We start from the raw sequence: 17,384 nt of genomic DNA, 5'->3' as shown, positions 1-17,384 counted from the left end.
CATGACTCACCACTGCAGACAAAAGCATATTTGGCGTTACAAAGTCGTGCATTCCATTTACTGGGAGTTGTAGTCACACAGGAATCTATGATTTTATCAGGCTGACCATAATCCCAGTTGCTGAATGAAGTAAAGCGCAGCCGCTGACCATCTGACCACCTCCATGACTCTCTGTACAGGCCGATCCAGGAATAAGTGTGCACGAGCCTCCGGATCTCCTCGTTCACTTCTATGTTCCTCACACTGGCAAGGTCTGTGTAGTGCTGCCTGCAGTAGCTCTGAGCATCGCTCCAGTTCCTTTTCTTCGTCACATAGATGTATTTAGTCTCGGAAAATTCTTTAAAACAAAAGTCAGGATGACAACTCAACAAAAAATTCACTCATACAATGACCAAGAATAGCGCTTGATTTTACTGAGATAAACACTAATGGCATCATGCTAACGTGCCTTAGAAAATGCAGCAATGACCATGCTCACTATTAGTGTGCATGCGAATATCCCTAATTAGCCTGAAATGAAGGTATCTTAGTATATAAGAAGATAATTGTTAATATAGAGACCATAGCTGGCTCTAGAGAAAGCCAACACATCCCGAAATTTCCTGTATTATTCATAGTATGGTGATGAACTTTTGGGATCTTTTGTTTATTTACTTCACTCTATAAATGATGATGATGATGATGATGATGATTCATATACTGGCTTTATTGTTGTTCTCTTACCATTGTAGCAGACGAAAGGGAGCGCGTCGAAGCACCAATGATCTGACCATGCTCCAAAGGCTGCTGTGTTACCACATATAAAGGCTCTGCTGTAGACATTGGGCTCATTATTGTTCCAATTTCTATACTCAGCCTCCCCTTTTTCATAAAATCCCTCCCTTTCCAGAGACCACCTCCAGTTGTTAAAATCACCATACAGACCGATCCAGGCTTCATCAACATTATTCCATAACAAGTGACTCAGCCGGACCATGTCTTCCTCGCTGTTTATGGTGACCAGGTCTGTGTACTTCTCCCTGCAGTAACTCTGGGCCTCACTCCAGGTCTTTGCCTCTTTAACAATGTGGTAAAGTTGAGCAAAGCATGAGGGGAGGATGCAGAGTCCTGTGATCACAATACCGACATAATTAACACAATAACATTCAGTTTCATGGAACTGTTGCATTTAGTGAACTCTTACATGAAGAACATATGTGAATATATTTATCTAGTGATATATTTTGTGTGTGAAAGCTACAGTCAGAGCAGATGTTTGTCAGACAGCATCAGGTGAAAGCGGGAGAATCTGGGGCTCTGTTCAGACCCGTATTAACATCTGTCCTGAGTGATCCAATCACGAGTGGACAATCTAAGTACAGGTGTTCAAAATTTGGGGACACCCATGCTGTTTTTCCATTACATCTGCTGGCATGTCTCTACTCGGTTTGACTCAATCCCCGCAGTACTATTGAAGAATCACTGCTAACAAAGTGGCTCCGCTAATTCAGTCACAAACACGTTTCATCGACTATAACTTCTTCACAATAAAACCCCCTGTTATTTAGTCATTTAAAAGCTTTTACTATGAAGCAACATTGCAGGAAATGTTGTGTTTTCACCAGCAGTGACTGAAACAGCTGGTAGTGAACACGACGAAACAGTAAAACACAGCAGATGTTTGAAGTACAAACAGGAGGAGAGAAACTAAAGAGATTCAGTTAGAAGCTACAAAAGTACTGAGAGCTGAACACACTGACTTTTCTTTCAGGTTTCCTGCACGGACATGAGTTGAGTATTGATTTTAGGAGGAGATGGTGCTTGTTACGTATTGGCTGCAGTCCCGAGAAGTCACCACACCAGTTGCATTGAGGATTCATTTGAGACCAGACCACATTCGGAGGTGGTCTGGGTCGCATGTGGCCATATACTTATAGCAGAGTGTACAAACACATGTCCAGGGCCACACTGAACGATATTCACCTGGTCGTGACAGCCATGCCCTTCAAGGAAACCTGAAGCTTTGAATAACTTTTTATCGCAAAGGTGTTAAGATTGCCCTGACAAAATTTGAAGTTGATCGGGTTAAAGCTGTAGGACGAGTTTGTTAAAGTACAACAAGTGCAAATGGCCAAAAATGAGCACTTCATTCAAAATGGCTGACTTCCTGTTGGGTTTAGGTCATGGCAGCAAGAGACTTTTTTGTAGGTCTGGGTGCAAAACACATATGTATCGAATTTCATACACGTAAGTGAAAGTGGTCCGGGGGGCTGTATTTTAGGGTGCACTAGCAAGCCATTTTGCCCCGCCCATGACCGAAACCCATAAAAAACATACATTTCCATCACGTTTGAATTTTGTGCTAAGTTTTATGAGTCTAAAAATATTCATTTCAGAAGCTAAAAGTCTGATTTTGTTTCCCGTCAAGTTTATAAATACAAATGTTAGTTTTGCTAATTAAATGTGAAATGCCATGGTATTGACCATGGCATTTCCATGGCCTGACCACACCTCATTTTATAACCAACACGCCCAGGGCTGCACTGCTGTGCGCCAGTACATTTGCTATTTACACAACATGGGCATTGGGCATGAAAATGACAACTGTATCAGTCTGAAACTAGCAATAACACTTGTGCTCCAATCACAAGTGGTTACTCGACATGCACGTAAAGACGCATTTTAAGCCATCTGTACTGGACTCTCGCTGGACTCAGAGCTGTCCTCTTGTGATCGGATCCCTCAGGGCCGATAGTAATTCCAGGTATGAACAGGTTCCGGGTGTAGTACTGACAAAGATTTGGGATTTCATTCATGCTATGAAAGCATTAATTATTTAGTTGCTCTACTATCACTCTGTACAAATGCCACTTTTATATCAGTCACATGAAAAATAGCCAAAAAACAATTCAAATGTTGTATTTACTTTAAATCTTTGTTTAGGATTTTGAAAATCAACAGCAACAATAACCAAATCTAAATCACGCTTACCTGACAAGGCCATGAAAACAACTGTGTTCCTGTCCATGGTGTGTACAGTTGCAGCCTGTTTGCAGAATCAGACAAAACCTAATGAGACTTCAGCAACCTTAAGACTTTGGTGTCAAAGGATATCTTTGGAGCAAAATGAGCAAATTATGTTGAGGCTTGATTTGTGATAAAACAAGAGAAAAAAACAGACATACAGTAATTCTCAAGTAATTAACATAGAGTGATCTGCAACAGTGCATATACACATGGTTTTCATGTCATTTAAAAGAACTGATGCCCTACCATTGTTATGTCAAAAGTGGTAACACTTTACAATAAGTGAGAAGTTACTAAGGAGTGAGACAGGAATGAATACTTGGTGAATCATTAACGATTTAATTCCTGAATAACTGTGATTCAAGGACTATAGCTCAGAGTAGATCATGATGAGAACAGACTGGGAGATACTGTATCAATGAATCATTAGGTAATGATTAGTCCAAAAATTTCTGTAAATCCACATACTGACTACTTTTTTCATGAGTTGCTCCTGAATAACTATGAACCAGTCGTTGAGTGGCAAAAACTAGTGACGACCCATTAATGACTAATTACTTTCAGAGTCAGAATCAGAAATACTTTGTTATCCCTAGGGGAAGTTGTTTGTGTTACAGCTGCTCCCATTCAAAGTTCAGAATATGCAGAAATAATAATAAGAAATAATAATAATAATAATAATAATAGCAATAGTAATCATTATCATTTATCATTAATTACTCTTTTTGTGCACTTTCAAATAAAGTGAAACATAATACTGAGTAGTTACCAATAGACTCATTAATTACCAATTACTTCATCGTGACTAGCTAAAAGTAGAGTTAATCTTTCTCTCACTTTAGTCTTGCAGGGTCCGTTGGCAGAAGGGATGAGGTGCTGTGTGATGTCTCAAGTCAGATTTCTTCAGAACTCCACATCCATTGAGAAACTTACGGAGAGGTAATATCAGAGTGCTTCCCCCTCTTCCTGTCCTTGAAGAATACAGCTCTGTTAGCTGGGAAAGTATTTGTTTATTTAAATATATAGAAGATGTTTTGACTGTAAAGTCACACAAAGGAAAAGTGTCTACTGTAGCTGATGTGATGATGCCTTGTGATAGGGCACAGATGGAAACACAAAAGAGGCCGTGTGATTCAAATTACATGCCCGTAAAAAGCTGACGAGAGACATTTATGTAAATATGTTGTGACAGTGCAGACTACTGCTTTTGTTGAATAGTTACCTTACTGACCCACTGTTGACAGATGACTGTTGCTTTTTGCTTTTTTTTTTTTTTTTTTTAAATGTAATTAAATACTACCCCCAAAATTGTCTTTTTCAAATTAAGCAGTGGGCACAATGTATCCATTCTCATATACTTGTGCATCCTAATGATCTGAACTTGTGATCTTGTGAAATACTGTAAAAGCAGAGTAGGGGTCTCTGGCCTACCTTCACCATCTTCCAAGGTGCATAAAGAAGAGAAAATAGGTCTAAAGAGGTAAAATCTCCAGCAACACTTGTAGTATATCAACAAAATATCCTGAGCAATATATAAATATCCATTATGTACAATATACAATCTAAATATACAATATACCAAATCCAAATCCTTATAAAACAGAGTAAACAAGTATACATACACACAGGATATATGATGAGAAATATCCTGAGTGATGCTGGTGCTATAAGATATATATCATATACAATACACAATCAAAATATATAATGTACACAAACAACCAACTGTCAAAATACAGTCAAAGTATACACAATCCAGATACTCACATCAGATAATACAAGTGCACATACAGTATATCTCTCTTTAGCAACAGGCACAAATGATTTGCTGTGCCTTGTTGTGCTTATTTTCTGCTGCATTACTTGCTACTCCCTCTGAATTTCAGGTAGAGAAGGTGCACATGTTTCAATGCCTGCATTTATAGATTTGTATGAATGTATCAACATGTGGCTGTGTCAAGACTTTCCAAGCTAAATCTAAAAAAGATTTGGCTCAGATTTATTTGGCCATTCAAACATACTGAGTAAAAGACAAAAAATACAAGTAAAAATCAAGGTCAGCAATGTTAACAGATAGCGACTAGTCTGCAGAGGTATGAGCATGTGCAAGGGCTAAGACTGGATTATCAGTTGGGTAATGTAGGCAATTGCCTGAGGATCCACACTCCAGGGGCCTCCATAAGGTTCACTGTTCACTGACTGGTTTGTGGTTAGAAGGACAGTTCGCCCCAAATCAAAAATACACATTTCTGTCGTCATTGTTATGCATCCATTACAATTCTGATTTATAAAGAAAACAAATTATTGATCTTGAGTTTGTCATATTCCTTCATATAGGCTTTGTGTAGTCCACTGGCAATGAATATATGGGTTAACTTCAAGTCTATTCAAAGTGTAGTTAAAGGTATTTGTCAAGTATAAAAAATGCTACCTAAATAGTTCCCTATAGTATACTGTAGTAAGTAAGTGTAAGTAGTAAAATAACCGTGCCTATAAGTTTACTTATAGTATAATTCACATAATAGGTGCAGTACAAAATAAAACTTCGATGTAAACTAGCTGTGTACTCATTGTTTACTAATTAACACTTGAAGTACACTCAGAAGTGTACTTCAATTTAGTCCCAAGACCTAGGCTTTTGATATAATACACCTGCAAGTATACAACTACATTGATATTAGTGCAGACTACTATAATGGACTTGGAGAATATAATCCACTGTAGGCTACTTAAATTTACTTGATAAAATGAACTTGAAGTATGCTTCCTTTTTGTAAGGGTCAGCCCCCACAGGGCCGACAGTGTCCTGATAGTCTGTGCACGGGGTGAGCGCGCCCTCTTACGGTCACCGAGCATCCTCGCGGAGAGGAGCCACCACCACGGCTGCCATGACAGGAGGCAGCCAGAGGAGGCGGTAGACGCTGCTGCAGTGACAACTGCTCCGCTGCTAGCGCTACCAGTCGGGCTCAGAGAGAGAACTAGGAAACAGGGGCCGCACAATTAACTACAGTAAGTTACGAACGAGGGGAGGCGACGAACAAGGAAAGCAAAGCAGTTTTTGTTCCAAGGAGCACCTGTGTTGCCTTCTGCTGTCTTGACAAATCGGGGGAAACTAGAGAAAACACCGTTTACAAGGTATATGCTGTGTGTAACTGTGATGTTGTGGATTACTGTATGCAAGGATGTGGGGTAACGCCATGGCTACTTTAGCTATCAGCATTAAAGTTAGCTAGGTTAACCTAGTTAACTAACTGTTTTACATTTGCAAATGTTAGCTTGCGGGGCAGCTCCCAGCGTTAGCCCGCTGTTGATGTTCTGCTGAAGGCAGGCATGGACTTGGTAGTACTAACGCGGGGAGCCACTGCCAGGCCTAGCTAACGTTATGCTAAGCTAGCTAGCTAGCTGACGTTACCAACATTACGTGACAAAGCTGGGTAGTATAAATTAAGTTACCTTCTACACTCTTAGCTATTTTAAATGAAGCTAAAGCAGCTAGGGGAGGTTTGTAAGCATTGGGCCTGCCGAGGCCTTCTGTATGTCGACAAAATACACAGACACACTTCACAAGCGAGGAGGCAGCAGTAGCACTGTTGTTTGGTGGACAGTGATTGAAACATTACAGGCCACGTTAGCTTACAAACATACAAAGTTCGCTGCTAAGTAAAGGGTAAAGGCAGCTGAATCACACGTTTTACTGAGGCTCAACGATTAAGCTGTCTTGCATTTGCTTGACACAGAATTACTCAGTGAGCAAGTATCCATTTTGTAAGCATTGCGCAAAGTTGGCAGGCTTCACACCATCACAAACCAGGCATGGATAACAGAGGGGCGGTGCTCACTGTCAGCTTCACGTTGGCCAGCTTACTGGGCCGCGGGTTTCTAACTTGTTTGAGTTATGCTAGTCTTTACATGAGATCGTAAATGTAGCAGAGTCACTTTGGAAGAGTTCGTGATACATGTATATAAGCCAAGCTAGCTTATGTGACAGGACTGGTATTAGCTAGCAGCTCACAGTGGTCACTAGCTTACTGTCAGATGATAGCAGAGCATCTGCTGCTGTCTGGACTGAAGGGTGGGGGTGACGTTTGAGCTGCCTTCAGACACTCTTGTTTGTTTTCTGGAGGATATCTATGCTTCACGCTTCACTGGCTGTTTTAATCGAGGATATGTAAAGTCAGCGCTAGCTAACGTGACGTTTCCTTTGAGATGGTCGGCAGGGGTTTGGACTTTCTTTCCGTCTTCTAGGCCATGTTAGGTCTGTTGTGGAAAAGTCAGGCCCGCTGCACCTGTGACATTTGTTGGCCTGACATTACTCCAGCACACCGCACCTGATTAGTGACCGAGGCATTGTGGGTTAGCGGTGAGCAGCTGATTTTGATCCTGCCATATGTGTTTCCTTCTTATTTGCGTCACTGATACTGAAGCAGTTCCGCTGCCTGCTGGCTATATTAACAAGCATTAGCCTGCGCGAAAGACGGATTGGGCCACCTGGCTAAGTTGAGGTGTGTCTAGTTTAATAAAGATGAGAGCAAGTGTTTGGGTCACCAGCGAACCCGGGGACACGTTTTATATTTCCGCTCAGTCACACATGACGCATCATATCTGAATAGTGGACTGACTGCACCTCCCACTTAGGTGCTGCCTGGTTTATATTCCTGGCCCCTGCGTTGCTTTCTAAATGTGGACTCTCTGCCAAAAGACGTAAGAGGAAGAGAGTGACAGCTCCAGGGTTTGTGTTCAGAGTTTAGAGGATCCCGGCAGGACAACAGGTTGGTGTCAGACCATTAGATCAGTGATGTTTACCTCTTAAGTGACTAGTGTAAATCTTCTGTGACAATATTTTTTTAAGATAAAACCATCATGTGACTATGATTACATTATATGAATGTGTATTTCTGTCTGAAGCTATTGGAATAGATATTGTAGTCTTCCTAAAGTAAGGAAAACACATTTAGGCTGCTGTGTTGCTAATTACACTGTCATACCCTTCTTGTCTGTTCAGAAAACTTTGGCCTCTGTGTTTGTAAGGTGGTTGGGTGGGTCAGGGAAATGTGTAGATAAGGGTCCTTGTTGAGTAACCCAGTTAAATAAGAGCTATGTCGAGATATGGTTGTCACATCTGTGAATTGCATCGCCCACTTCTTTGCTATATTCTTTGTAGCATGGTTCAGTTTTATCCTGGGTTAGAGGTTTTTATAAAGAGAGGGTGTGATTATTGACCTGAATTAGTTACCTGAGGAAGTACAATATGTTTAATAGTGTGTTAACTTGGATATATTAGTCACTCTTCATAGAGTGGTTCATACAAAGGTCAGAGGATATGTCATCAAGCTGTTAGTAGGCCTATGTCATAGTCAACATTGTGTTGTTAATTATTTACTAAAGAAGATTCACAGAACTGCAACTGCTCAATAAAGCATTAAAGGTCAGATCTATTTATGGTGTTCACAAGTTTAAAGAATACATCACCTCTCCTCTGTTGTGTATTAGTGTTGTCACTGTGTGTCATACATCAATACCTTGAAAACAAATTGATATCCACCATTTTGATACCACAGGGAAAAAATAATGCAACAATGAGGGTATGAATTTTTTTTTTTTTTGAGATATATATATATATATATATATATATATATATATATATATATATATATATATATATATATATATATATATATAACAAGGCTGCATGACAAAGAGATACAACTTTTTTTGGCTAGGAGCAGAAAGACTGTTGTAAATGGTAAATGTCACATTGTTTCAGAAACATTAGGGGTTTTTTCTCTTTAGATTAGCGCTTTAAAAATGGTGTGTGTCAACTCGCTGTTGGAGAGAAAAGACAGCACAGCTGGTATCAGAGTATCGATACTGCAGATAAACGGTTTCAATACTCATTATCATACTCAGTATCGATACTCTGATACCAGCTGGTTCAAATATTCAGAATTGATCTATACTTTTGTCAACACTGGTGTGTTTGTATACTGTATTAATTGTTTGCCTGGTATGGAACTTTATTAGCATTAATTACCAGCAATGGATTTTTTGTTAGTGTTTAACTCACAGTTTGCCATCAGTGCTCGCTGCCACTGTAGTTTTTTGTACGTAAAGACCTAATGCTGCATTTCACTGGTATATTTGGAGTGTACCTGTCTTCAGAAACCAGCTTTGTTCCAGATGAGCACACCAGAGCAACAACTGCACAAGGACTCAAAGATGGACTTAAGTTGTGGAAACTAGACTTGGCCCACCAACAGAACCTTTTTTGGGAATGTGCTCCAACAGCTCTCAGTCTGCTGTTGTTTTTTGATTTTCTCTTATGATCAGTGTTTAGTTTTACAGACTGATGGGAGGATTTTAATGCACACAGACACAGCAGCCTCTCCCATTTAAACATCAACATAAAAACATAAAGGATTCTTCAGGTTTATTGCATTGTTTATTAGATATAAAATGTCACCATAGTTCACCATAAAATATGCACATTGAAACCTACAACCCACACCCAGCCTTACGTTTACTTGGTATAAACTTATACACTTATATTAGTCTTTTTGTAGAGGTTCTTTGATGAAGCTTGTCACTTTAGTGGTGTACGTGTTGTTCTGTCTTACTCCTGTATCGTTCTTAAGATCTGTCGGCCTTTGTTCAGACTTGCATGGTATCATTGTTATGTTAGCATGAGTATGACTTCTGAATCATTTGCAAGTCACTGGCTGTATATTTGCAATCACCCTCACCTAATACAGTGCCTACTTCTGTCCTTTTCTATAACTATTTGATAGTCTGAGCAGAGTATTGCTCCGATTTTGTCTGGAATAACTGGTACTTTGTTGTTGGTCACCTGTGATTCACTTACTGAACATGAACATTTTGTTTGTACAGTGCAACAACATTAATTTTGGTCTCTCTCTGTACTTTTGTACTTTTAACATTCTCGTACTTTTCTTTTAGGCAACCCCTCCATCTGTACAGGCTCTGATCCAGTTTTACATTTCATTCCTCAGGTGGACAGTCCGCTCCCTGGTTGCTCGTGGTAACTCTGCGCCATGCCTTTCCCCTTTGGCAAGTCCCACAAGTCGCCGGCGGACATCGTCAAGAACCTTAAGGACAGCATGACGGTGCTTGAGAAGCATGACATTTCTGACAAAAAGGCTGAGAAGGTAGGTCGATCTTGCTCGAACTCGCTTTGGGGATTCATCACGTCTGAAATGTCATTGGGAGACATAAAAGTAATTTTGTTTTGATGAGGGAAGATGAGTTTGAAGTATCTTTCTTAAGCTTGAAGTAGTTTAACACCTGCTTTATGGTATGTATATGTCTGCATATATTTTATTCAGGCCACAGAAGAGGTGTCAAAAAGCCTGGTGGCCATGAAAGAGATCCTGTATGGGACTAATGAGAAAGAGCCCCAAACAGAAGCAGTGGCCCAGCTAGCCCAGGAGCTCTACAACAGTGGCTTGCTCAGCACTCTGATAGCCGACCTGCAACTTATCGACTTTGAGGTGAGACTTTGTGTCCTTTCTTGGGGGTGAGGCAGAAAAATATTTAATGAATGAGACTGAAAGAAAGGAAAAACAGAGAGAATGTTAGTGCTAAGTTTATGTGAGCTATGTACAAACCTGAAGAATGTGAGAAAGGGATGCATATGTTTTGAAAATGTGCATTCAGGTGGTGAGGGACAGTTGGGTCTATGTTGATACGTGGGCAAACTCATGTCCCTCTGCAATATGTTGTGACTGGTGCTGTGTGGTAACTGCTGCAGCAGGTTTCTCTGACTCACTGTCACAGCATGAGCCACTGTGTTGTTGTGATCTCTCTGTTCCTCTTTTTAACCTCTTTCATCCTCCCTCCCTTTTCAAAAGAAAAAGCTGGCCAAGAATTGCAAATCACAAGAGTTTAACATAGAAATATGACATTGCACTTTTTCTCTTATCAGTATGATTATAATATTCTTTGGTAGCTATTTGTCTATATCCTTCCTTGTTATTATCTTAAGAGGACATCTGTCTTTCCTCACTGCTGAACAAACTACAAAACAGCACACCTTAAGTTTAGAGCTGCATTTTCCACCCTGATCTAGCTCCTGATTGTACTGTCAGTTTGGAAGTGTGTTGTAAAACCTTTTTTGTGTATTGTATTCTACATTGACTTTGGCTTTATCAAACTTTATGTATGCTTTATCTGTTACCACCAGGGTAAGAAAGATGTGGCCCAGATCTTCAACAACATCCTTAGGCGTCAGATTGGTACTAGGACGCCCACGGTGGAGTACCTCTGCACCCAGCAGAATATCCTCTTCATGTTGCTTAAAGGGTAAGGAGGCACACACACACACACACACACACACAAACACACACACACACACACACACGCAAGCAATCATGCTCCCATGTCCATTCCGATTTTCTGTATTTATGAATATTTTTGAATTCCCACATTTTTAAACACATCACTGAACAGTTATAGCAACTTCCTGACATAAAGGGAAGTGAGAGCACCTGTTTTCAAATTGTCTGACTGCTTCTTATTGAAGAACGAAAATAGGCTCAAATGTGTATGTCAATAAAGCAACGTTTAACTTTGGTGAAAGCTGTGTCAATCTAGCTTTCTGTGATACAAGTTCCAAAATACCAGTGACGATTTTATCAGTGTTTCCTGTGCTTCTTTCTCCATGAAGCAAAAGAGAAGTACTCAAAAAGAACTGATATAGATGACAATACTTGGACTTAAATCATGCTAAAATATATAGACATGGCAAAGTTTAACCAATAATATCAATAATACATAAAGACAGAATAGCCCAAGTGAATAAAAAAGCTTTAGTACTTGTTGAAAGGTAAATATATATTAGAATTTTTATTGAGAGAAACTACACCATGTGCAAATACTCCCATTGTGATTGACCTTCTCTGTTGTACAATGCACCATAAATTAGATTTCTCTGTTCAGTTGCTCTTCCCCATGGCCAACCAGCTAAGAACCAAATGTCAGTGAAATTGATATCTGGTGACATTTTATCCGAACGTTTGAAGTCTGGGGTTTCTGTATGTATAACAACACTAAGCTTAGGTGAAAATAAAAACCTGTTATGTAGATTAAGGAGATTGAGGAGATTAATAGCCCACCACAGCACATTTTATGCAGCGTGTATGCCATACACCTACCTCTTGTTTCAGTTCACCACCCCTTGTGTGCGTGTGTGTGTAGTATGCTTCTATGTGATAAGTCCTTGTCTTGTGTTGCTGTTTTCTGCAGGTATGAGTCTCCAGAGATTGCCCTAAACTGTGGTATCATGTTGAGGGAGTGCATCAGACATGAACCGCTGGCCAAAATCACACTGTGGTCAGAGCAGTTTTATGACTTCTTCAGATACGTGGAGATGTCCACATTCGACATTGCCTCAGACGCATTTGCCACTTTCAAAGTAAGTTGTTCAGCAGATTTTCTTTGATGGGTGCTCTGAAACATCTGTGACTCCTTTGCAAGAGAATTCAAAAGCATCATTTCAAAAGTAACTCATTAACATACTGTGATTAGTAGAGATGCTCTCTATAATTTCATGACATCTCTCTTCAGCATCCTCATTTCCTACTTCCTGCTTCTTCGTTGATGGTTTATTCACATTATATAATTTGAAACATTGTAACTAACTAGACAGCTCAAACAGCAGATTAGATGAAGTCTTGGCACCTGCTCCTGCTGCTGCTCCTGCTGCTGCTCCTGCTGATACTGCAATCACAGACATGCTCACATGAACAGCCAACAATGGCTTTTTATGATGAGAAAGACAGGGTTCATATGCAAAGTTATGCCATTATTTATGGACCTGAATGCACCACTTGAGCTGTCAATAATCTGCCTCTATTTGGTGGCTGTTGTGGAAACTCTTGTCAAAATCTCCTTAATGTTCCACTTACTTTAGTTTCTGATTTAAATGTAAGGTTAGAAATAAAACACTTTGATTAAGCGTTTATATTAATTCTTACGATCATTTAAACCATTACTAGTTTGCTGATTGTTTAGGCTTCTATCAGAGGGGCTCAGTTTAAAACTGACATTTAAAAGACTGGAATAAATCCTGTGCCGTTTGGACCAACTTTAACTGCTTAATGAAAACCAGTGTTCAGAAGACCTGATGAGGTTTCTTTAATTACAAAGCATTTTTTATCTGGTCCAATGAAGGATTGATTTGCCAACATAATTGCAACAGATAAACCAGTCTTCTTATGTCTTTGAAAATGATTATGTCCAGCAAAATACACACTGTAACCCAAAACATTTCTTTCAGTGTAATTTTAGGTTGGGTTTTTTCCGATTTGAGCAATGCATTTCTAAGGATTATTTTGCAAGTGCTTTAGTGTGTTGTACCTACAGTTTCCAAAAAGGAGTCAAACGGGACCAGTCAGAACCATTAAGTCTGAATTTATTTGCATTTTCTATTTCCAGGACCTCCTCACAAGACACAAGCTACTGAGTGCCGAGTTTCTGGAGCAACATTACGACAGAGTAAGTCCATACTGATGTGAAACCTAGTATTAAATTGGGAATGGACTCACCCAAAGGGAGAAAGAAAGGCTTTAAAGTGGTATGTATGTTAAGTGTGGTCATGTCATCATAGAGGACAGAAAGTATGTATTCCTACCACTAATATTTATAGGCAGCTAGAGAAATGGATAATTATTCAGATCTTAAGGTATTAGTATTTTACATTTATATTCAGTGAACATATTCATCAGTTCAAAGATCAGTACAACAAATGGAACAAAGACTCATTCATCCCTATACAGCACTTTAGATGTTGAGGTTGTTTGAAACTTTGAAGACCTTTCAAGGATTTCAACATGTTTTGAGATTACTATTTCTTAAAACTAGGTGAACTTTTCTTTCTACCAGTTTACATTTAAATTAAAACTGGTAGTCTGTGTGTCTGGCCTGCTTGAAGTCTGTTTCCTAACATCATCAAACCAGTGATTTGAGAACACAAAGTAACTGTCAGTCTGTTAGAGAAAATCTCTCATTTCCCTGTCATTGTGTTTTGATACAAGACACGAATGCAATTGTGAAAAACACTTCTTGACACATTTAGATGACTCCATCTCTCTCACCCCCGACCCCTTCTATTTTTTCTGTCTTCTCTCTTTTTTTCACTACTTCTTCCTCTCTCTCTAGTTCTTTAGTGAATATGAGAAGTTACTCCACTCAGAAAACTACGTGACTAAAAGGCAGTCCCTTAAGGTAAGGAGCCTGGGTTGTACCAGTAAACAGGTCTCATGTAGTAGTGCAACTCTTTTCAGAGAGCTATTTAAAGATGGGGTCTGGTCAGAGTGTTGGGTTTCTCTGAACCATTCCATCTACATCACCTTGTTGTTAACGCCATCTAGTGGTGGGAGTGCCGTGTATATGCTTAACCTAACTTTTAAGGCTAGTGTTTTCTTGACTTGCCTTATTTTATTGCTCTGAAGCCACAATCTGTAATCTGATGTAAACAAACAGGTCCCCCACTGACAAATTATTACCCATAATTATTATCTGCTATTTCTCTCAAGTTGTTTATCAAATTAATGATCAATTTCTGATTCTGTTTAAGGTTTAACATTATAATGTGTGTACATACAGGAGTAAAACAGGCCTATAATATAATGCAGATTTTATTAAAGTAATTAAGCTTTAAGTAGTCAGCCTGTCAACTTGATGAATCTGCAACTGTCTGTAAATTTTAAAAGAAATATCACATTAATATTTCTATCTGTTTCCCTCTGATATGATGTAGTTACTCGGGGAGTTGCTTCTGGACCGGCACAATTTCACCATAATGACGAAATACATCAGCAAGCCAGAGAATCTCAAACTAATGATGAATCTGCTACGGGACAAGAGCCGCAACATCCAGTTTGAGGCTTTTCATGTTTTCAAGGTAAAAATTCAAAGGTGTGGTCAACATTAAATGGAGTGCACAGTCTGTATGCATTAACATCGTTGTTATCTTCCTCCACCATCAGGTGTTTGTGGCCAACCCCAACAAGACGCAGCCCATCCTGGACATCCTGCTGAAGAACCAGACCAAACTTATCGAGTTTCTCAGCAAGTTCCAGAACGACAGAACGGAGGATGAACAGTTCAATGATGAAAAGACTTACCTGGTCAAACAGATCAGGGACCTCAAGAGGCCTGCCCCTCAGGAGGCCTGAGGAAGGGTGCAGAGGTGGGGGGAGGAGCCACCAGGACCATGTCTGGACACCATCCAGACAACGTCTGCTTAACGGACCCATCAGCAGCTGCTGTTCTGGTTTCTGAACAAAAATTGAGGAAACAAATGAAAAACCAACGTACCCATATCAACTCATCAGGAAGTTGCCAGCTCCTCTGCTCCTCAGTGAACATTTGATGATATTTTTTTCTTTTTTCAGTCTTTTTCCTTCAAAAGAAATAAGAGAAAATAATAGATGCTGCTGCTTTCTTGCACATTGAGACATGTAAGGTATATAATAATGACACAACAGTCCATCAAACATAGTGACAGAAAATATTTGTGCATTCAAAGTAAGGCAGACTTCCTGATAGATACATACCCACAAACACACCATATGAACAAAAGCAGACACATGTTTACACGCATATATAAATTACATAAAACAAAAAAAAAACATGCATACACACATACTGCAAGAATATCAGCTAAAACCTTGTGATGGAAATGGTACGAGAGAGTTGAACATTGGTGTGTTTGTTGCATGCCTTGAAATGTGACAGATCCATGGCTGTACCCAGTGTCGGCTCTGTGATGGCCTGCCCAGTCTGGCTCCCATGTTCAGTGCCACAGACTCGGAAATGCACGCGCATCACAGTAACCGCTACAGTTTGCATCTATGCCTTCATCCAATAAAGCAACAGTGGTTCATTCTAGCGATTTGTGGGGACAAGCTCTCAGAGGCCATCACACAGAACCATTTACCTCCCGTGTGCTTTGTTACGACACAGCACTTGAAGCACATGAGGAAAGGAGGGAGGGATGTAAGGTATGAATTTGGTGAAGCCCAGGAGTTGGGTCTCTTTATTGTTTTCTGGGACAGGGTGAACATGTACATATGCCTTTTTTTGCTTTGTAGATTTTTGTTTAACCTTGACATATGAATATATATTATATATATATTACCTTAAACATCACGTTTTTGGTTAATTGTAATCAAATTACTTTCTAAACCATAAAAGAAACAAACAAGTTAAGTGACATTGTTTTTGCATTTCATTTTACTGCTGAAATGGTTGCTGGTGGTTTTCTTTGTACATAACTTAAAGGGCCAGCTCACATTTAGCTAACCTATAGGATATTAACAATTTGTACAGCAGAGGAATGTCATGGTATTAGCTCTGGATCTGTTAATCCTCTTTTTATTCTCCATCTACATTTTGAGTATCTCTCAGACTGCTGAAAACGTGCAGGGGTGTGAGCAGCGCAGGAGGGGAGGGAGGGGATTTGGAGAGCATTAACTGAAACATTAAAGCCTGTGTGTTTGTGCACTTTGTGAGGTGCTGAGTGATCAACATCACCTAACTGGAGTCGAGGATAGCAGGGATTTCCCCCCCTCCTCAAAGTCATTAACTTGTTTTTTTCCTCATTCTCACTGGTCTGCTAGTGGATAGGGAGTGCTGTGTAGCCTCACAGTGAGTGTGCTTCAGGGGTGAGCTCATCAGGACATTGGCAACTCAGCACATCATTCTTACTTTCCCCCCCCTTCTCCTCATGTTTGAGCATTTCCTCTCTGAGGGTTTATAATTCCAGTACAATGATGAGTGTAAAGCATTGTGGGTAGCAGAGTATTTTGGGCATGTTGGATTGTCCTCATGGTGCTGAAAAAGCAAAACTGATGAAACCAGATACAGATACATTCAAACAGGCAAATGAGAAACCATCTGAGTGCAGACAACAGCACTTAGATAGCCCACAGTTCCTCCATACGCATTGAACATGCATGTTCCTCCACTGGCTGTGCATGATGCTGTACTAAAGATGTTGTACTGGAATTGTTTCTTTTCTCCAAGTATTTAACATTGAAATGTCAAATTGAACCCTTGGCTGTATGGCTGTATGCTGATTTTGACTCCAGTTTCAGCATAGAGCGTGTGGGTGCTTTCAGAAGTGTCAAAGGCCTGGGCCCTACAATCGAAATAAAGAAAAAAAAAACATTTGGAATAAAATAAAGCTGTGGTCATTTTTAACAACTCATCTGTCAAATGTGTGTTAACATTTTGGGGAATGTACATCAGCTTCGTATATATTGAAGTGGTGCCTTGGTACCAGGTGCTTACATAAAAATACTCCATGTACATGAATGTTTACTTAAGTCAGAAAACACAAGTATAATGAGCACAATGTA

General features: G+C 39.8%; 1 protein-coding gene across 2 annotated transcripts; it reads left to right on the top strand.

Annotated features, from left to right (window-relative positions):
* The first annotated feature begins 5,910 nt into the window (after positions 1-5,910).
* cab39 (calcium binding protein 39) lies at positions 5,911-17,209 on the top strand. Of its 2 annotated transcripts, none has more exons than XM_073482193.1 (9): positions 5,911-6,141; positions 10,014-10,169; positions 10,347-10,511; positions 11,204-11,322; positions 12,265-12,433; positions 13,456-13,515; positions 14,179-14,244; positions 14,780-14,923; positions 15,009-17,209. In XM_073482193.1, the coding sequence occupies exons 2-9, from the start codon at positions 10,056-10,058 to the stop codon at positions 15,195-15,197; spliced, it is 1,026 nt and encodes a 341-aa protein (XP_073338294.1). In that variant the 5' UTR covers positions 5,911-6,141; positions 10,014-10,055; the 3' UTR covers positions 15,198-17,209. The 2 variants fall into 2 exon arrangements, with proteins under 2 accessions (XP_073338294.1, XP_073338301.1); XM_073482200.1 differs by lacking the exon at positions 5,911-6,141 and adding an exon at positions 6,844-7,775.
* The last annotated feature ends 175 nt before the right edge of the window (positions 17,210-17,384 follow it).

Source organism: Pagrus major, chromosome 2 (genome assembly GCF_040436345.1).
Source record: "Pagrus major chromosome 2, Pma_NU_1.0".
NCBI lineage: Eukaryota > Metazoa > Chordata > Actinopteri > Spariformes > Sparidae > Pagrus > Pagrus major.
The sequence above is the reverse complement of the archived record's forward strand: the minus strand, read 5'-3'. Positions and strand labels throughout refer to the sequence as shown.